The 21,990-nt window shown below is 47.8% G+C and overlaps 1 protein-coding gene across 1 annotated transcript in view; it reads right to left on the bottom strand.

Annotated features, from left to right (window-relative positions):
- Positions 1 to 987: 987 nt before the first annotated feature.
- The window catches only part of ST6GALNAC1 (ST6 N-acetylgalactosaminide alpha-2,6-sialyltransferase 1), a 231,715-nt gene continuing 210,712 nt past the window's right edge, over positions 988 to 21,990 (bottom strand). The window contains exon 9 of the mRNA XM_085614935.1: positions 988 to 1,167. Coding sequence (XP_085471061.1) covers positions 997 to 1,167 — 171 coding nt within the window. The 3' untranslated portion in view covers positions 988 to 996. The remainder of the gene's footprint in view (positions 1,168 to 21,990) is intronic.

The raw sequence follows: 21,990 nt of genomic DNA, 5'->3' as shown, positions 1-21,990 counted from the left end.
AAGGCATTTAGGAGTCCTAAAGTTAGGACTCCTAACTTCTGTGAATACCGAAATGAGTAAGTGCCTTCTGTGAATACCAAAATGAGTAAGTGCCTTCTGTGAATACCAAACTGGTAGTAAGTTTAGGATTTTGTCTTAAGTTAGTTCTGTGAATCGGGCCCTATGTGTAGTGCAGTGAGAGGGAAGTGGTGTGGGTTTAATTAAAAATTACCTAGCTAGTGAGCGTAAATGAGTTTATTCGTGCTCCTAGTTGGTAAAGGATAAAAAGGGGGGGTAATAAAAGGGAGGAATTAGGTAATAATGCGCTATTAGTCCCTAATATTGAAAGCCAACATGTTTCGAGGTTACCCCCTAAACCTCTTCTTCAGGACCGCATGGGAACCAGCCCCATGTGTACCACTCCGTGGGTGCAAAGACCTATAATCAGGTGATAAAGTAAAAAGGAAAAATAAACACGCACAATAGTGTCAGCGTAAATCAATTACATACGGTTAGATTGAACGCGTAGTATCTGGAGAAATACAAAAAACATACATGTTAATACGCTGCCTGCCCAACGATGTTGGGCAGGCAGCCAGTTTTCATGGCTGGGGGGCCAGCTTAAGGGCTCATGGTGGGTGGCCTAGGGTCTGGGTTGTTTTTGGCTGGGGGCCGGGTTTTAGGGCTCAAGGTGGGGGGTGGGGTTGTTTTTAGGGTGCGAGTGGGGTAGATTACTGGGGCGATGGCCAGGTTTTAAGGCTCAGGTCCGGGGGAGGCTGGGGTGTGATTTTTACCACACTAATGCCTTTGCCAAACATGCCTGCACAACAAAATTCATTGTAAAGGCAGGTATGGTAAAGGTATGCGTGGTAAAGACACGGTCGTGGTTGAGGCTGTGTTGTTTAGGCATGCGTTGTTAAGGCATGCTTTGTTCTGTCATACAGCCTTTTTACAGATCACCTGAAGTGGATGTAGGTGTGAGTTCTCCATCTGTCCGTTACTGTAGTGTTTAACATCCTACGGTCTTTGATAGAGTTTCAGAATGTCCAAGTTGTGGAGCTTCTTCCACAAGTCCCTTTCTAGCAGGAAGTCGTGGTTCAGGAATAACACCGTAGGCTTTTTCTTTTCATCGTAATAGTGATCTGAATACACCTCGTAGTTGTCGGTAATAAACCCATAGGCGCTCACCTGGTTGAAGAAAAGAGAGTAGTAGCGGTGAAGACCAAAAAGAAATACTGAATGAAAAACTGAAATATAAATACACCAAAAATTACTTTCAGGCACCCATTATTCTAGGAGAGAAGGCAATGAATTGTCAGGGTTTTCACGGCTTTTTTTTTTTAGTCATACCCCTAGCGATGCCGTCTTAATTCTTTACTTCTTCAAAATTGCTAAAGGAATGATTTTGTTGGGAATTTCTTGAAACTTTCTGAAATTTACATGTGATCTGCTGGAATCTCACCTCTTATAACACTCATAAAACCTATGATATGTAGAGTCCAGAGTTAAAAAAAAAGAAAAAATAAGGATTGCGTAAAAGACAGAAGCTTTCCTGTATTGTAATAAAAAGGGAAATATTTTAGAGATCTATTTTACTTGTGTACTATGTTTGCAGTTTGACATAAAATGTATAATTTGATGTTGGAGCAGAGGATCTTGGTTTCCATTCCTGCAAAACTCCTAGTCTACTCAACATGGACCTCTTAAATCTTTTCTCCAAAGCCAGGAGCAAAAGTGCAATAAGATTTAGGATGTTCTTCGTAGGAACTCCGTACGTTCGGTCAGAATTTCTTCTGGTACAAGGGAAAGTCAAAGGATCTATATAGCATAGCATCTTTTACCTCCGCAAATTTGCATATGTCTGTTAGGAGACTATGGTGTCCATTGAATTTCAGGACTATTGTGGAGCTTCAGATGTAGTCAGGTCTATGATCAAAGAATGGCCAACATTCAGTTGGTTCACTCTGGTACTGCAGCCAGAAACTACCACGTTCCTGTCCTTCTTCTGTGACGTCTGTCCAATCACTGACATGTACAATGCCAAAGTGGTCCTTTGGGGCCTTCCAGTATTAGTTTCAACTATCACCAACCTCAACTTGTCACTCTCAATAGGTGACATTCCTAAAAACCTTAAACATGGCTATATACTTCCACTTCTAAAAACAAGTACTGACCCAGAGGTCTATTCAAACTATAGACCAATTTCTATCTTCCTGTGCATAGAAAGAGCTCTAGAAACAGTGGTTACAAAACCCACTACTTTCTGAGTTATAACCCCCTACACGGAATGGATATTGGAATCCCACCACAAAGACCAATGGTCAAAGGTGTGCAATGCTACTCTTAGACCTCTCCACTGCAATGGACGATATCAATGATTAAAATTCTCCTCGATCCGCAAGTGCTGTGCTGAAGCTTTACATGGTTCACTTCTTACATGGTTCACTTTTTTTGGTTAAATGTACCGAGAAAGGTACACTGGTTCCTGGTCTGTCCTAGTCCACCCCATCAGATAGGTAAGTGCCCCCAAGGTTACACACTCTTTCAGCCCAGTAAATCCCGGATGGTTACAAAAACAGCTGTTACACGTATACAGATAATATAAAGTTAATGAAATTAGAAGTTGTGTATCTAAAAGATTGAGGTCAATAATAACGACTTGAATCAATTCCATAATATAAGCTACCAAATTATTGTCATGCTAAGTATCTATAGGAAAGCATAGATTTACTATTCTTAACTCCACATCTACTGACCTTGACAAACTGTTGGTAGTTGATATTGCGGAGCCAATTTAAATACAGAAAAAACAACATTTTGGAAGTGCACCAAACTGCAATGATTGTGGGTTTAACAAAAAGTAGCCACCTGCCTGAAGCAAGTCCAAGTTTGGATGCTTCTAAACTTGCTTTGCCTGAACAGCCAAAGGTCTGAAATACATCTAGTGGGTCTTGTTGCTCCCCACCATTTCTGTTGGGCAGATTCCATTGGTTTACCTTCAGTACTCATTCAAGAGGTTTGGAATCAAGATGCCATCTATGCTTGATTCTGACCATATATATGCCTCTATTCCAATTTCCCTAGAAGACTGTGCTAGACCACCACATGTGGTCTTTTGTCTGGATTACTGTAACATCATTCTCACTGGTCTCCCCAAGAAATTGTTAAATTAATTAGGAAAAGTACAAAATGATGCAGGTGGACACACACATGGCTTAGAACCTAATTTGACTATCCTACTATGTGTACCGACACAGTTTTCATGGAATATTAGCCATTCCTTGATCTATATTTACTCAAGAAAGAAGTCGAACCCCTATGTGAATGCTGGTAAATTATTTTATCCTGAAAGCAGTGTCACTCACCCAGGGCATTTGAAAATGCAAAATGTGCTACATGTTCGAAGGGTTACCCCCTCCAAAGTTTGGCCCCGGCTGCTTTCTTGCAGTACCATGCCTGTTTCTGCTACTTCGGAGAATATAGGAGAATGTGCAGAGAAGTTCATCTTAAAAATCTCACTTTCAAATTGCTGGGATGCTATAACAAGGACTATGTAATGGTAAAAATTAACATGCTAGAGGGGCGTGGCTTGCTGACACCAAAGATGGTCCGCAATGATGTGAAGCTCCGAGCCCTAACTAATTAATTTCCCCCAAAATCCATTAAAGTCATCTGTTTTGCCCATAATAAACAACGATCCGGGAGCCTCGTGGAGCAGTGGAGACACCCGGTTGAACAACGGCGAAGTTTCTGCAACTCCACCACAAGATATCCGGCTCCGAGTGCAGACCGAGACCGAGTGATACAGCCTCTCCCAAGATGACGTCCGGAGCCGCCCTGTGCTGTACCTGCTGCTACCGCGAGGCTTACGAGCGCCGAGAGGCAGATCAACATCGGCGCTGTAATGTTGGGCCCTAGGCCCTCATGCTAGGTGAATAACAGACGCAGACACATGGTTGGGGTAGTGGGTTAATGGCCACGAGCACGTGCGCTCGGCCCTTTTATTATCCGCGTCACCTGACCCAGTGACGTAGGTGGTGGGTGGGTGTAGAGTGTATCACACACACACACTGGAACACTAGAACGTGTCCATGCTAGGACACTACATCCCTCCCAATTTTTAGTGACAAAACCCAAAGTCAAAGTTCACCCTGTGGGGGAAAGAAAACCCATACATATGTAAGACAGTGACCAAAACTTCTGTAGAGTCTCTTACGCCTCCACTGCTTGGTGTCCCAGACGATGTTCCTCTTGTCGCGGAGACTACCAGTTCACTGTGGCACCGGCCATGGGTGCTCGATGGATCCAGTCCGTTGACGACTCTGCCTTGAAGTTGTACTCACAGTCTTTTCTTCACTGTACTTCCATGGCGACAAACGCAGTTGAAGTTCTTGTGGTTCACCGCTAGCTGTTGCTGTTCATCTTTCCGTCCTGTCCTCTTCTTCATCTGTGGCGTGTATTCTGTTTTGGCAAAGAGACGGATTGGTTGCAAGACACCCCTCTCACCATGATGCCTCTCTCGCAGGTGTTCCCCTGCCACGGGATATCCCTGAGGCCCTCTTCATCAGATCTGTCCTGGGTTGAGTGTCCTGTATCGTGTTACTCCCATGCCGATAAGTGCGGGTGCGGAGGAGACGACAAGTCTCACCTCAGATTCCGCAGTCAGACCTGGAGGGTAGCTGTTGGCTCCTGTCTTTGCGCGCGATGTCTTCATCCTCCTGAGACCTTTGCTGAAGGGCGGCTGACGACCATCTCTCGTCGCGGGGATGCTCTCTCTCACTGGCATCCCTGAGGCCTTTGCCCCTGAGTCACCACGGCTGGCGTTGTCCAGTGTTCGTGTGACCCCAAAGGTGGATGTTCCGAACGGTCCGGCCTGCTCACATCTGCAGATCCCAGGTGTGCTGAAAGCATCGTCAAGCAGATGATGTTCTCTCCGTGCCACGGGTGTTCTCAGGACTTGCTCTCCATGTTCTGGCACTTGTCGCCTTCCTTATCTTCGGGGTGTGAGTCTTGCCACACTCCTCTCTCTTTCCTCGATTCTTTTCTCCGTGAGGGTGTCGAGTCACTCCGACTTCTTCTCCTTATCTTGCAGTGGCAACCTTGCCACTCAGATCTCTTTCTTTCCCATTTTTTCCTTTTGGTGGCAGACGTGCCACTCCGATGTCATCTTCCTTCTTTTCTTGTAGTGGCAAACGTGCCACTCCGATATCTTCATTCTTCTTTTCTTGTAGTGGCAAACGTGCCACTCCGATATCTTCATCCCTTCGCTTCACGACCCACTCTGGACCATTTCTGTTCTCACTTGGTCTGGCCAGGCTTCTCCATGCAGCGCGCGCACTCTGCACGTGTTCCCCCTGGTCTTGTCCTCGTCCGAGGGCACTCTCTCCATCTTCCTCAGCATTCCAAGTTAGGGTCGTGACCTTCTCTTCGTCTTCTCCTTTTCACCAGTTACTTTGGTTGTTGAAGTTCGTGGGGCCATACTCTTGGTCCTCTTCGATCTTCTTGAGCTTCTTGGACCACTGGACGGTCCGCGCTGCGATCACTGGCAGGATACCTTTGGTCTTCCGTCAGACCTTTGTTTCGTAGATTCACTGACCCGTGCGTCGGTCACCTCCTTGTGCAACCCCTGGCGGGTTGGCTTTGCGGTGCGACCATTTGGCTGGTCGTAGATTCGCTGACCCGTGCGTCGGTCACCTCCTTGTGCAACCCCTGGCGGGTTGGCTTTGTGGTGCGACCATGTGGCTGGTCGGCTTGGCCTTTGTGGTGCGACCATTTGGCTGGTCGGCTTCACGAGGTGCGTCCCGTCGTGTGACTACCTGTGTTCACGAGGTGCGCCACGTCGTGTGACTACCTATGTTCGCTGAATTGTCGGGCGCTGGTGCACGCTTCTCTTCGTACCGTCCCGGTACATCTTCAGTGTCGCGTTGCTCCTTGCGCCGTGTGGTTTCTTGTTGTGGTGGCTTCTTGGCGCCACTGGGTGTGCTTCTGCATCCTTGGCCGTCAGTGTCGGATACTTGCTGCGCCCATCCTCTTCAGTGGGTTCCTCTCCTGTAGGCGCTGCTGTGTACCTTCCGCATCCGGGGTACATCTGCGCTGAGTCCTTTAGTTCGTTTGAGGGTTCGCTCCACTTGATGCGGCGACAGCGCAGTCCTCGCCGGGGTGGATGAGGCTTGACACCTTTCCCCTTTTCCTTGTCGCTGTGGGATGGCACTGCGTCCCTCTGGCACACTGTCGTCTTCCTCCATGTCTTCCCCTTGTTTGCAGACTTTCACCATGCTGTTTGCATTCCTTCCATTGCAGTTGCTGGAACTGGCCACTGGATGGCAGTGTTGCTTTCCACTTCCATTCAGCAGCAGCCCTCTTTGCTGCCAGAACTTTCTTCCCTGTTCACTTTCCTTTTCAGGGTTCACCGGGCTGTGTAGGAGAGCTGGAGCCAGGCAGACTAGTGGAGTGCAGGACACCAGCAGGTAAGTCTTTTTACATTTATTTATTTCTTTTGGAGGCAGGAGGGCACAGGCATTGACCGGGAGCTGCTCTGAACGTCAGGCATCCCTCTGGTGTGCGGATTGGGGGAAAACTGCTCTGAGGTCACGCTGGGTTTTCCCGACACCTTCGGGACTTTGTGTGGGGCATGGTGGCATCGCGCACACCGTTTAAGTTTATTTCTGCGGCGCTGGTCGCGTACCTTCAGTCTTGAATGCCGCTGGGGGTCCTGTGAGGTGGGGGCATGTCTTCGTGGCCGGCAGCGGCCATCCCTTATCCTCGAATCGCCCTCCCTGCCCGCGGCAGCTTCCTGCAGCCCTCGCGTGGCGGGGGGGGGGGGGTGTCGACATGCTTGTCCATATGCGGGGTAGGCACCCGCTGGCTCCATTTGTCTCGCTGCTCCTTCGTGGGTGGGCTCCGCCTCCGGTGTTTACGCCGTAGCTTTTGCAGGACAGTGGCAGAGATTCACTTCCTCGCGCGTGTGCCGGTAGGGGCGTGGACCTTCGCTCGTCGCGTCCGCTTCTTGGGGGGCGCCTCGCGCCTATTTTGCCCTCGCGCTTCGATGCGCCTTTGACCTGGACCTGTCCCGCCCCCGCAGCCGGTCTCTTAACTTCACGGACCGCGGGGGGGGGGGGGTGCCTCTACGGTTTTCGCTATCGCGGCGGGGTAGGCTCCCGTCCACTTCACTCGCACGGACCTCCTCTCCACGGCCGGATGCGGGGTTGGCTCCCGCAGACCTCACCACTCTCCCGGCTGGCTACGCTTGGTCGCGGGGATGGAGGAGCGGGGTGGGCACCCGCTGTCTTCCGTTTAGGCTTCTCCCTCGTGCCGCGCCGCTCCTCACCATCCTCCGGTGGGCCTCTTTCTTTCCACGGGTGGGCTACGCATGGTTCTCTCCAGCTGGGGAGGTCGTGACCGACGCGGGTGGGCTCCGCTTGGACCACTCTTCACCACTAGGCACGGCGGCAGGCTTGACGGGGTCGGGGTGGGCACCCGACCTCCGCCTGCAGGGTCCCAGCCTCACGGCAGATGCGGGTGGGCTCCGCTGCGATGATCGCCGCTCTCTCCGGCGCTGCTGGCTCTGTAGGTGCGGGGTGGGCTCCCGGTCACCACCGGACACGCTGCGGGCTCTGCCTCGCCCTGCAGGCTTCTCGGCGCGTCGCGCCTTCTCACAGGGGGGGTGTCCTCACTGGGGGCAATCCTCCCTCCCTCCTTGTTTTGTTTTCGGTGCGCAGAGCGAGGCTGCACACGCGGGGTAGTGTACCCGCCTCGTCGCCAGTGCTAGGTGAATAACAGATGCAGACACATGGTTGGGGTAGTGGGTTAATGGCCACGAGCACGTGCGCTCGGCCCTTTTATTATCCGCGTCACCTGACCCAGTGACGTAGGTGGTGGGTGGGTGTAGAGTGTATCACACACACACTGGAACACTAGAACGTGTCCATGCTACGACACTACAGGCGCCACAGCCCTGGGTTGCCCCTGTCTGCTTCCCTTCTGTGCCGGACGCTAGGGTCCTCGCGCTGTGCCGGGCGGGCTCTGACACATGCATGGACAGCAATTGAGGTAACGGGGCAGCGGCGAGGACCTGCAGGTGCAGTGCGGGGCTTCTTTCCCCGAGCCAGGGCCCACAGGACAGCAGAGCCAATCCATGAAATTCAAGGATCCCCAGACATAATTAGACTGCAGGGAGCAACACGAACATAACGTGACCTCGGGTGGGTTCCGGTGCACACGCAGTTCAATCGCCAGCTTCAGACTCCAGCAACGCGTTATCGCGGCAGTGGTGAGAGTGGGGAGAGGTGACATTGAACTCCCCTACCCCCGTGAAAACATTTGATGATTGCCTGCATAAGCGCAGGATCTTAGTACTTTTTGGCAATTGGGATCGGCCAGCACACACTCACATGGTGCCCCTCCCCCACCTTGTCGAAAGAAGCATCGGCAGCATAGAGGCTGCATAGACTTGATTGAAACGGTGGGGCCATATATAACAGGGCCCGCACTGGTGGTGGGAGTGTGTCGCTGAGTGACCGGTCCCGAGAAATTGATTGCCCACAATTTGTGGTGAGTCCGCAACAGAGCAACAGAGGGCTCATCTGCCTTCCTGCGACCCTGGGCGAGTGGAGGTGTGATACGCTCTTATCAAAATCAAGTCCCCTACACCATCTGGTAACGCCCCTTCAGTCGAGGACCCCAACCACCTGTGCCTGGGCTGGAGGACTGCGAGACCTCTTGGGAGATGCGACTGCATCGCGATTCACTCGGCGCTCATCGGAGCGCGCTGTGGTGTTAGTTAGTGGCGGAGGCGGTATTTGGGTCCCCGCTCCCCCCCCACGCAGCGACTACACTCTGAATAGCGGGCCTCCCCTTGGGGAGAAACAGAAGCGTCGACACAGTCCTCGTCATTCTACCGCCTACTGCCCCCTAATTGCTGGCAGGCCCGGGTGGGCAATCTCTTGAGTGGCAAGACTCGAGGCTGAAATTCATTGCTGTTTATCCTTTGCAGCCTCCCGAGGAGCTGAATAATTAGCACGAGTGACTCCTGTAACCACAGCCCCCCCGAGGCCCTCATGACGCCAATTTGGGAAAGACCTGAGGCACTTGATACGCGAAGGCCTCATTGAGACCCCAGGAAGAGTCGGCCATAATCCAAATAGGATCACCATATTACATGGGTACTGGGTGCCCCAATAGTCCACTGTTTTCAGCAACCAATGGGGTAACCCAGTATCCCTCAGAACCTGGGCAGACTTATATCAAAAATACAATGGTTCTGTCGGGTAAAACCATATCCTACTGGATATACAACAAGATGTCTGAATGAATCAGAGGTGACACAGAGACCAAAAAACCAATATCCTTATATAAATTCATTCATTTATAAATTTTGTCATCAAAGATCATTTGCAAAGGCCATCAAAATTGAACTTCAGTGCTTCTTTCGAAAGATCAGATTGAAATATTACTTCAGCAGAAATATTTACAATCCGATTCCTTCAGCTACTGGCTTCAGACCGCCTTCAACTTTTACACCAGGGGCATACATGATGAGCGAGAGAATATTGGCGTACGAAAAGATTGTACTTCAAGAAACGATGCAAATTCTTGACGTAAAGAAGTATATAAAATTTAACATCACTAAGGAAGAGAAATTAGCACTGCACTCACTGAGTCAAGATAATTCAATTGTAATCAAGGCAGCGGATAAAGGGGGTGTGGTAGTGCTACAAAACACCAGCGACTATGTGGAGGAACTGGAACTTCAACTTGGGATGCGTGATAGCTACCAACCGACTCCAAGAGACCCTACCCCTGTACTTACATCTTTGATAGCAAGAGTTACTAAGAAAGGTCTTGCTGATGGTTTTTTGAGCCAATCAGAGCATGATTTTCTAAACAAAAAGGAACCGAGAATACCAACGATATATACGCTGCCGAAGATTCATAAGCGGATTGTTAAACCACCCGGCAGGCCAATCGTATCGGGTTGCGGGTCTATATTGGAACCACTCAACCAATTTATAGACCATTTTTTACAACCATTTGTTCCTCAGACAAAATCGTTTGTTAGAGATACAATGCATATTATTCAACTATTGGAAGGCCAAGCGTATGATATACAAACTCAAATTTTGGTTACGCTGGATGTATCATCACTTTATACATCGATTCCTCAAGATACTGCACTGGGAGTCATCAGAACAACTTTAGATACCAGACCAAGGCCTCACTGGATCCCCACTGACTTTCTAATCTCCCTACTTGAGATTGCCATGAACAAAAACTTCTTTGTATTCAAAAAACAGTTTTACTTCCAATGTAAAGGAGTAGCCATGGGCGCAACCTATGCGCCGAGCTTGGCGAAGATTTATATGGATTATTATGAGGAGGAATATCTATACAATCATGCAAATCCATACCTCAATTCGATCGCGGTATGGAAAAGATATATCGACGACGTCATAATGATCTGGACTGAAAGTAATGAGGATTTGAATGAATTCTTCTCTTGGTTGAATATGAGATCCGACGACATCAAATTTACCATGACCAGTAACAACAAGGCCATAGATTTTTTGGACGTCACCTTCCGAGTAGAAGATGGATTTTTGTATAGCGATTTGTATCGCAAACCAATGGAGAGGAATTTAACTATTGAAATATCAGTCGCACCATCCACGCAGCTTGCGAGATAACCTCCCCTATGGGCAATATCTCAGACTCAGAAGAAATTGCTCGCGGAGAACCGACTATTTTAAGGAGTCTGAGATACTAACTAGCCGTCTGAAAGAGAGGGGGTACCCTACTGGACTATTAAAACGAGCTAAGAAACGTGCCTGGTATTGCCCCCGGGAACAACTTTTGGAGATCAATCAGAGAACTAAAGAAACAGACAAAATAGTTTGCGTCACCACATTTAACACCAGGAGTAACGAAATAAAAGGGATCGTGAAGAAATATTGGAACCTGGTCGCAAGTGAAATACGGACTACACAGAACCCCATTTTTGCCTTCAAGAGAGGGAAAAACATCAAAGACACAGTGGTCAGTGCATACTTTGAAGAACCAAAACCGGTGGACCTTAGAGGTCACTTTGGTCTTCCTCCAGTAACTGGACATCACAAATGTGGACAGTGCAAGGCCTGTGAGTTATGCCATGTGGGCACTACATTCGAACACGCCAACAGAACGTATACACTCTCACAGTTCACAAATTGTAACAGTACCAACGTTATATATGCCATCAGATGTCCCTGCGGGTCTATATACATTGGCCAAACCACTCAGAAAGTGAAAGTGAGGATCCTACAGCATATGAGCAGGATAAGATGGAAGGTACAAGGGGCACCCCTAGTTGATCATTATATGACACACCAACATGCTCCACACAATCTTACATGGTGGGTACTTGAGAAGATTATTCCTAGTGTAAGGGGAGGTTCAGTCACAAGGTGCTTGAACTATAAAGAATGCAGATGGATACATCAGCTTAACTTGATAGACCACGGGTTGAATGAGATGGAGGAGACAACAAGACAGATGGGGCAATTATAATCATACCCACTTGTTCTGGTTGGCATTTGAAAATGTAAGATCAATTGTACGGATGGGAGTTTCCACTCAATCCGTGTTAACAAATCCACACCTCCCACAATGTATGTAATGTATAATTAATATTGACTATACAAATTTACAAATCTGGCACTATATAATGATTCCTGTATTGTTTTGCCAGATGGGAGTTTATTTAAATCCAAGTGGACTTGTTAATTGAACAAATGTTATAGATCTATATGTGACCAATTACCTGTACGATGTCATGCCGAATATTGCAATGTCGATTGTAATTTAATTATGGTCCTATCGTGACTGAATTGCTTTAACACTAGAATCTGAAGGGATTGTTCTGAATGTATGTATAACAATTGTCAAGTATCGGTTTGAAAAAATGTGATATAATGTCTAATTTATGAGATATATGACTATACGACAGGCGAATAACATCGTAAATCATACGACAGGAATTGATGCTTTCAAAGGAATTCTCCCGCGGCATTAAACTCATGCCGAGACTGTCATCTCTTGGCATATACATAGTTGGTAGATTGAGAGCACTTTGCGTGGCTATTCAATAAGTATCACGGATTACTGTTTGGTTCCGGTTGCCCCGCAACGCTTAAATGGCGCGCATGCGCATTAGGATCAAAATAATGAAGATGCTGCCTTTAATGCCTGGCGGCCCGTGTGTTTTCCTTTTTTGAGGAACAGTGAGCTCTATAACAGGGTGCGTGCAGATGTCACCGCATAGCAGCGCCCTATTGATTCAACGATCATGTAATTCATTAGGGATTGGCAAGGATATGAACTTTGGGCATTCTACGTTGTCAGGACAACGATCACGCGAAGACGTGCATGGACGTCGTTCCCTAGCAACATCCAATTGACGCAGAGATGCATGCGCAATTGATGTTATATATGCAAGCTCATTTCGAACGCGTCTTTCCATAGACGCGGACGAGCTGAGACGTTTGCATGCCGTTCCTTTCAATCACTCGGACCCAGGTAATCCCAGGAATTAGAACTTCTCTGTAACACCCATGATATTACGCTAAGCTAGAATAGCGTGTACTCAATTCACAATCTTTATTTAACAGATCGAGTACAACAGCAATTTGAGTGACGTTTTTTCGCCTCATTTGAGCCTTAAGAGGTGAGCACCATTAGCACTTCTTTTATAACAATTTTAAAAGGACTATATAAATGAAGAATAGTTGGATACAAGTATGACTTACTACATAATTTGTATCCCTTTAATTTAATGGCTTTTAGATTGGATCATCCTGGACCATTCTTGAGAAGTAATAGACAAATTATTAATCTCGTGACAGAGTCATAATCACGACGACCAATATTGAGGTGAGCTTTAATTGCCACGAGTGCCATTTGAATCTATATTAATAGCTTTGAATTTTTATGAGTTTAACGAGTATGAGTCTTGAACCTATTCTACTCATTTATAGATACATTCAATCATTATCTGTGGAAAGGATTGAATACCCCGCCCAAAGTATAGGTGAGTGGGATACCACCTCAAATTACCTTTGAGTGGTAGTTTTTCAGTTTCCCGTGACACTTCTGACTTTAAGTTAATTTATTCTCCACAGGCCATCTTTTTGTTACTTTTGTCCTGATGAAGACCCGCACCGACTTACTAGTAGTGCATCAACAGGGTTGAAACGTCGACAATTTCCCCGGACCAGTATTTAGAGTCTGCCTTAACTACTGAATTGCTTTAGTTTGCATGACTACTAGAAATCTTGTGTTCGCTGGCCAATAATAATTGATACTTTTGTACAACTACACTGTACTTTGTCTTGCACCTTATCTCACTGAGCACTAAGTTTCACTTTTTGTCATTATTCGTTATGTCTCTGTACTGTGATGGCCATTGCAAATGATCTTTAATGACAACATTTATAAATGAATGAATTTATATAAGGATATTGGTTTTTTGGTCTCTGTGTCACCTCTGATTCATTCAGACATCTTGTTGTATATCCAGTAGGATATGGTTTTACCCGACAGAACCATTGTATTTTTGATACCAATAGTCCACTGGGCTGCCGGGGACGGGCGTAAAGTCACTCCACGCCACAACAATGCCCCTTCAACCATCCTCATCGACCAGACGAGGGCCGTTCCTTAAGGCTGAGATCACTATAGTGACCACACCGTCATCCGCTCCACTCAACACGCATGCACAGACGTCACCCAAGGATTACACTGACACATTCGTTATGGGTGAAGAACTGCTGCAGGTTTATTTCATACAACATAAGTATGACGATAGAGTGGGTTATCTTACGGGCGATCCAGGGCAAGCAGCCCCTCGCTGCTCCACCCGCCTTACGAGCCAGCATGCCAGCGTGTGGGCTGCAATAAGAAATACATTACAGGGACCAATATGAGCATGATGTTTGGACAACAAAGCCTATATCTTACATCAGACTCTGAAAACCATGCTGTTTTGGCAAGCCGTCATGTTTGACGACAGTGCTAACTGGAAGCCTGTCCTCAATGCCGGGGGTGAACAATAAGAGGTGGTGCCCTGCCCCAAGCCACCCACTCACACTTAGCTTAGTGTGACAAGGCCCTCCCCGACCCCACCCGTCTCCACCTTTGATCTAGTAAGGACCAAGCACGCTACCCTCGCACAATTCGGCCAGCCAGGAAGTCACCGAAAATACAGTACTGCCGCCAAACACCTATGGTGTCACACAGAACTTATTTTACGGTATTTGGAGACACAGGCGGCTGCTGTAGAGATCTGGCTGTGTCAGTCCAGGCTAGGGCTATCAAATAACCAGCTGGCACAGGGGGGGTGCTCATGCTGAAACTATGTGTGAGTAATAACTCGTTACGGACCCCAAGTATCCGAAACAGGTTAAGGGCACGCCGCAGACTTCGAATGACAAAGCCAGATCACTGCCGTCCATACTGTGTAAACAGCTTATCTTGTTAAAAAAGTCGCTAGTGAGCTGCAAATTGCCCTAATATGTCTGCAACACACCCTCATGCTAGCCTATTTGGTACCATATACATTTTTAAGTTTGTGGTAGTGCTGCACGACCAGAAAGGTATCGAGTGTTTGCGCGCTTTACCTGCGCACCAACTAACGCTACACCAAGGACACACTCCTTTCTTCTTAAGCACGGGGAGAATACGTGATTTTCCCAGAAACACTGCATATTGATAAGGCGCTGAGACTTCGGGCCTGGTTCTCCCCAGCATATCGTAATGGGCCATGCACTGGCTAGTTGTGCATGGAAAGCATAAGATTCAGTAGCTAAAGGTTGAAATCTGTTATTTTCTGCCCGATAAACTAGTTTCATTGGGTATCCCTGGAAAATTATACTTAGTTGCCGGGAATGATTTGGTTTGTATCCTGCACTATGCATGTGAACGCGATCAAACATCAAAGCACGGCCGCGAAAGTGAAAGTAATCGCGGTAAAGCGCGACGCGCGCGCCCGCGCACCTGCACTGTAGCTCTAGGCTACAGTGGTAGCACTGTTTTGAGCCCTCACAAACAGTCTCACCAGACCAGCGCAAGCGCTGGGTCAGGCGAGACCTAAAAATAGGAGAATTACACCTGAAAATTGAAACCGACAACAAAATAGCAGGGGGAACGATAAATGTTAGAAACCGGGAGAATTACAGTGCGACACCAGGCTGGAGCGCAATCGCCTCTGAGCAGCAACGAGCAGCTGGCGCGGACCCTGGAAAGATCCAGGCAAGACTGGAGGCTCTGAGCAGAGATGAGCCCGTGCTGAGTGCGGAGCTGCTGGGGGGGAGCGGGGGGGGTGCTGGCCTGGACATACAGCACGTTCTAAGAGCCGACACCCAATGCTACAGCCTTGAAGACCACCAAAAGGTGGCATGGAAGGAAGGACAAGTGCTGTTCTCATTTGCTGTTAGACATGAAGATATTTGGACTTTCCCGACCAAACAGATACATTTCAATAAGTGGCCCCGTGAAAAATACAGGCCTATGCTAGATGACTAATTCGCTGAGATTAACAAAACCTTAGCTAACGAAGGCCCCGTGAACGCCCAAAACCCGGCGCTCTCACGAAGCATGTGGTCCCACACAAACAACCACTACACCTAAAACCGGCTCCAGTCCCCCGCTGCGACACTAAGACAATGATCGACATTTCCACAATGCAAACGTCGCTTTCCCAGCCCCCAGCCACATGAGGCCAGTGACTCGCTTAGGCCATCCGTGAAATTCCCACGCACGGTTCTCAGGCCGAAAATCTCAGTCTGCCAAACGCCGAAGCGATTTGCTATTTATAAATCGTTCACCCTACAGTGTATGAATGATTAAAAATACCACAATGCCAACTGATTTGGAGACCAATCAACACCAAATCCGTTAGCAGAAAATGGAAAGCGTGCGTTAGACAGCATGAACCATCTTCGTTTTCATGACTTCTAAATTCTTTCGTGAGCCAACACTTTTTAACAGTTGGTTGCACTTGGGTAGCAGCATCTGCACAAATGGAATACACATTTTCAAATTTCTCGGCATTTTTGAATGTCAATAAATGAATAGAAACCAACCCGTGTGACGAGAAGAGACTCTTTCCTAAAAGCTGCTCACCATCTCTTTTTGACTGCGAAAGCAAAGGTCGAGTTGCCTGTGATGTGAATCTAACCCCCGGCCTCTCTCTTTTGCTGCTATTTCTGCCTCCGGAAACAGAATTAAATGCCCATTTGAAAGAAAAGAACATAAAATACAGTCATCATTTTAAGTTCTTTAAGGTGTGCTTTCCTGCGATTTCCTCACACAGCTTTCAGCATCTAATGCCACCGCACAGTGTCACAAACGACAGACCCAGAACCCGGCGGCGGCCATGGATCAACGACAGTGCAACCAGAACATCCCGCAACCGCACAACACAAACACCTGAGGCCATGCCTGTTGCCTGCCGACACTGTGCCATCTGCATGCTCCACAAACAGGGTGTCTGGCCCTCCGCGCCGCCCCAGAACTCAGAAGGTCACTTGGGCCCCAAATTCAACCAAAACATGCCTCCGCGTTCGGACTCAACATGGGGGGTGCAGACACGGGTGCGACTACACTGCGCTCGCGCAGTCAACACTGTAATGACCAGCTTCCAGCACTCACCCCACCAGTGGTCGCATGCCTGGGCATGAATGTAACCGAACAGCACCTCCGCAATGCCTCCCCGATGCAAATGCCGGAGCCATGAATCCCATTGCACGCTCTCGCCAACCCTCGACACACACGGTACTCAGCACAAACCCGCAGGGACAACATGACCAGGAGACGACGACCATCGCACGACTAAGCGGCGTGCCCTCTGTGGTTTAACCCGCGATCTCACACATGCGGCGGGGCAGGGCATTATGAAGGAAGCCGCTCTTCCTTTTCACACTGGCGCAGTAATCATCCTAAAACGTGGCGGCGGCGGCCGTGCATCCACGGTGGGTGCACCACCGCCCGCCCGCCCGCAATACAATCACCAATGCCATGCCTGCTCTTGGCCCAACAAGACAAAAAAGAACTTCCCTGCCCCCCCAAAACTCACCGCGCATGCCGATGACCCCCTGGCCCGGAAACATGCAGCCCGAGAGTGTGCTGCAAACACCCCGTATCAAGCTGGGGGAGTGAAGAAACCGCAACCGCGCCGGCCGACGCGAGACCACCAGGTACAGCGGGGCAGCGACCGCAGCGTGTCCGGCGAGACGGCGCAAAGAGATCTCGCGCGGCCAGGAGGGAAACAGGAAGCAGAGGGCGATCTACGGAGGCGGGAGGCATAAATAGGCCTGGCCCCGCCCAGCCCAGTGGCCCGCCTCCCCCAGCAGGGCCATTGATTGGGGCCTCCCCTCCCAGGGCGCGACCTCGCGAGAGAGGAGGAACAAGGGGGGGGGGGGTGGCTCCGACGGGTGGGCACTAGAGGGCTGACCTGCTAATGTCCCCCTGCGTCGGATGCGGCCAGCGGCATTTCATATGTTTTCAATTTTGGTTGCAGTCATAATTTGGGTCGTCAATATGGTGTTTCTGTATCTTCCCTTGTTCAAATGTGCATTATCTTCAATATGGTACTAGATAGACCAGGGCCGAGTGTATTTACAGTTGTTCCCTGTATGCTGAGGGAAGGGAGCCTCCGATTCACAGAGTTAAATGAGTGTTCATTGTACTTCGGATCCACCAATGGGTCGCCTAAAACTACTCTCCTGGAATGTAAATGGGTTGGGTGATCGAACAAGAGGGGCATAGTGCTGCAATATTTAAAACGACATTCCCGAGACATAGTACTGCTTCATGAGACACACATACATGGCAATTCCTACTGTGCGCTTAATAGATGGGGTTATAAACTGATTGCTCATGCGGGATACACTCGAGGTTCCAGAGCGGTGAGGATACTTGTGCGTTCCTCCCTACCACTTCAGGTGCATAAAGTTACAAGAGACCCTCTTGGTAGATTCATTTAAATTTCAGGGCAATGGGAGGGTATGCCCTTAAATGTAACTTCCATTTATGTGCCCCCCAAACTTCATTTCTCTACCTTGACCAACTTCAGTACACACATGCTTAACTTGCCCGAGGGTGACATACTTGTGGGTGCCGATCCTACCACCCTTTCCAACTTACGCCCGATCTCCCTGCTCCCGGTGATGTCCAAGCTGACTGAGAAGTTCGTGAATAACCAACTTACGAGCTTCCTGGAAGTAAACAATACTCTACATCCAAATCAGTCAGGGTTCCAGTCAAACCACTCTACCGAGTCTGCCCTGCTGTTTACAGCAGACACCCTTCGTATGGCCATGGACCAAGGAAAGAAGGCGGTCTTAATTTTACTTGTCCTGTCGGCAGCCTTTGATACGGTCTCACATAACATCTTAGTGGACCGTTTGGCTGCCGCAGGAGTGGATGGGACGGTTTTGGCTTGGCTGAGAAATTTTCTTAGGGACAGGCGCCAAATTACAGTGCTGGGCCCCTATCAATCTGAAGCTAAGGCCCTCAGTTCCGGAGTCCCCCAGGGATCGAGTCTGAGCCCTATACTTTTTAATTTGTATATGGTTCCCCTGGTAAAACTGATCGCCTCTTTTCAGATCAGTACAATTTCGTATGCTGATGACACTCAGCTTATCTTAGTACTGGATAGGGAGCGGGCTGGCGCTGAGGAAAATCTTAAAGAGTGCCTAGCAGCAACATTTAAGTGGATGACTGACAATCACCTTAAATGTAACGCTGGAAAGACCGAAATCTTGCCATTTGGAAAGCAAAACTTGTTTTGAATGAAAATCTTGATGTGGAATGCACGATGTGGCACACAGACCACAAATCGCTGGTCCACATTGCAGGCATAAGCAGCAACTGAATAGTATGAGAAGGCCAATACCTAGGAAGGATAGGACCCTCCATCCAAAGGTAGATAATACACTCCAAAACCAACCGGACCAAGTCCAGGTGCCTGGATTCTGGTGTATCTGGCTTACAATCTTATGAAGGCGAGTTATGGCTTTATATACAGATGGCGAATTTTCTGGTATGAAAAATGCAATAGCTTGATCCGATGACCCTACAAGCTCCGCCCCTATCGGCCAGGATAACTTCTTTGTATTTAAAAAACAGTTTTACTTCCAATGTAAAGGAGTAGCCATGGGCGCAACCTATGCGCCGAGCTTGGCGAAGATTTATATGGATTATTATGAGGAGGAATATCTATACAATCATGCAAATCCATACCTCAATTCGATCGCGGTATGGAAAAGATATATCGACGACGTCATAATGATCTGGACTGAAAGTAATGAGGATTTGAATGAATTCTTCTCTTGGTTGAATATGAGATCCGACGACATCAAATTTACCATGACCAGTAACAACAAGGCCATAGATTTTTTGGACGTCACCTTCCGAGTAGAAGATGGATTTTTGTATAGCGATTTGTATCGCAAACCAATGGAGAGGAATTTACCTATTGAAATATCAGTCGCACCATCCACGCAGCTTGCGAGATAACCTCCCCTATGGGCAATATCTCAGACTCAGAAGAAATTGCTCGCGGAGAACCGACTATTTTAAGGAGTCTGAGATACTAACTAGCCGTCTGAAAGAGAGGGGGTACCCTACTGGACTATTAAAACGAGCTAAGAAACGTGCCTGGTATTGCCCCCGGGAACAACTTTTGGAGATCAATCAGAGAACTAAAGAAACAGACAAAATAGTTTGCGTCACCACATTTAACACCAGGAGTAACGAAATAAAAGGGATCGTGAAGAAATATTGGAACCTGGTCGCAAGTGAAATACGGACTACACAGAACCCCATTTTTGCCTTCAAGAGAGGGAAAAACATCAAAGACACAGTGGTCAGTGCATACTTTGAAGAACCAAAACCGGTGGACCTTAGAGGTCACTTTGGTCTTCCTCCAGTAACTGGACATCACAAATGTGGACAGTGCAAGGCCTGTGAGTTATGCCATGTGGGCACTACATTCGAACACGCCAACAGAACGTATACACTCTCACAGTTCACAAATTGTAACAGTACCAACGTTATATATGCCATCAGATGTCCCTGCGGGTCTATATACATTGGCCAAACCACTCAGAAAGTGAAAGTGAGGATCCTACAGCATATGAGCAGGATAAGATGGAAGGTACAAGGGGCACCCCTAGTTGATCATTATATGACACACCAACATGCTCCACACAATCTTACATGGTGGGTACTTGAGAAGATTATTCCTAGTGTAAGGGGAGGTTCAGTCACAAGGTGCTTGAACTATAAAGAATGCAGATGGATACATCAGCTTAACTTGATAGACCACGGGTTGAATGAGATGGAGGAGACAACAAGACAGATGGGGCAATTATAATCATACCCACTTGTTCTGGTTGGCATTTGAAAATGTAAGATCAATTGTACGGATGGGAGTTTCCACTCAATCCGTGTTAACGAATCCACACCTCCCACAATGTATGTAATGTATAATTAATATTGACTATACAAATTTACAAATCTGGCACTATATAATGATTCCTGTATTGTTTTGCCAGATGGGAGTTTATTTAAATCCAAGTGGACTTGTTAATTGAACAAATGTTATAGATCTATATGTGACCAATTACCTGTACGATGTCATGCCGAATATTGCAATGTCGATTGTAATTTAATTATGGTCCTATCGTGACTGAATTGCTTTAACACTAGAATCTGAAGGGATTGTCCTGAATGTATGTATAACAATTGTCAAGTATCGGTTTGAAAAAATGTGATATAATGTCTAATTTATGAGATATATGACTATACGACAGGCGAATAACATCGTAAATCATACGACAGGAATTGATGCTTTCAAAGGAATTCTCCCGCGGCATTAAACTCATGCCGAGACTGTCATCTCTTGGCATATACATAGTTGGTAGATTGAGAGCACTTTGCGTGGCTATTCAATAAGTATCACGGATTACTGTTTGGTTCCGGTTGCCCCGCAACGCTTAAATGGCGCGCATGCGCATTAGGATCAAAATAATGAAGATGCTGCCTTTAATGCCTGGCGGCCCGTGTGTTTTCCTTTTTTGAGGAACAGTGAGCTCTATAACAGGGTGCGTGCAGATGTCACCGCATAGCAGCGCCCTATTGATTCAACGATCATGTAATTCATTAGGGATTGGCAAGGATATGAACTTTGGGCATTCTACGTTGTCAGGACTAGGGGTGGGCGGAATTTGCGGAATTAACCTTCGCAAATTATCGCGAGAATGTTTAAAATTATCGCAAACAAGCAGAAATATCGCGAAGATGCGGAAGTTTTTTTCCGGCATGTTCGCGAGATTTTCTGCATGGTTGCGGGTCGCCAACTTACCCATGTGGTTGCTTGCGGGCGCGGCCATCTTGTTTTGAGTTGTTCTCGCGGTGCATGATCGCGAGAAGAAAGACGTGATCGCGCGACGCATGACGTCACTGCGGGCGCGAACTGTCGCGAGACAGCGCAAATGGCTAAAAACAATACAACATCTCATGGAGAACGCGACCGGATCAAGAAAACTTGTCGGCGAACGCAGGGATTCAGGTAGGGCGATCGCGCGCGCGCGAGAATGTATCATTTTACAGCGCGAGCAAGAAACAAATTATCGCCAAGCTGCGGAAACCGGAATTTTTGACATTTTCGCGCTCTCCGCGGAACGCAAAAATGTCAAATTATCGCAATTTCCGCGAACGGAACGAAATTTTTGCCCAGGCCTAGTCAGGACAACGATCACGCGAAGACGTGCATGGACGTCGTTCCCTAGCAACATCCAATTGACGCAGAGATGCATGCGCAATTGATGTTATATATGCAAGCTCATTTCGAACGCGTCTTTCCATAGACGCGGACGAGCTGAGACGTTTGCATGCCGTTCCTTTCAATCACTCGGACCCAGGTAATCCCAGGAATTAGAACTTCTCTGTAACACCCATGATATTACGCTAAGCTAG

The sequence above is a fragment of the Triturus cristatus genome, chromosome 7 (assembly GCF_964204655.1).
Source record: "Triturus cristatus chromosome 7, aTriCri1.1, whole genome shotgun sequence".
NCBI classification, from domain to species: Eukaryota; Metazoa; Chordata; class Amphibia; order Caudata; family Salamandridae; genus Triturus; species Triturus cristatus.
The sequence above is the reverse complement of the archived record's forward strand: the minus strand, read 5'-3'. Positions and strand labels throughout refer to the sequence as shown.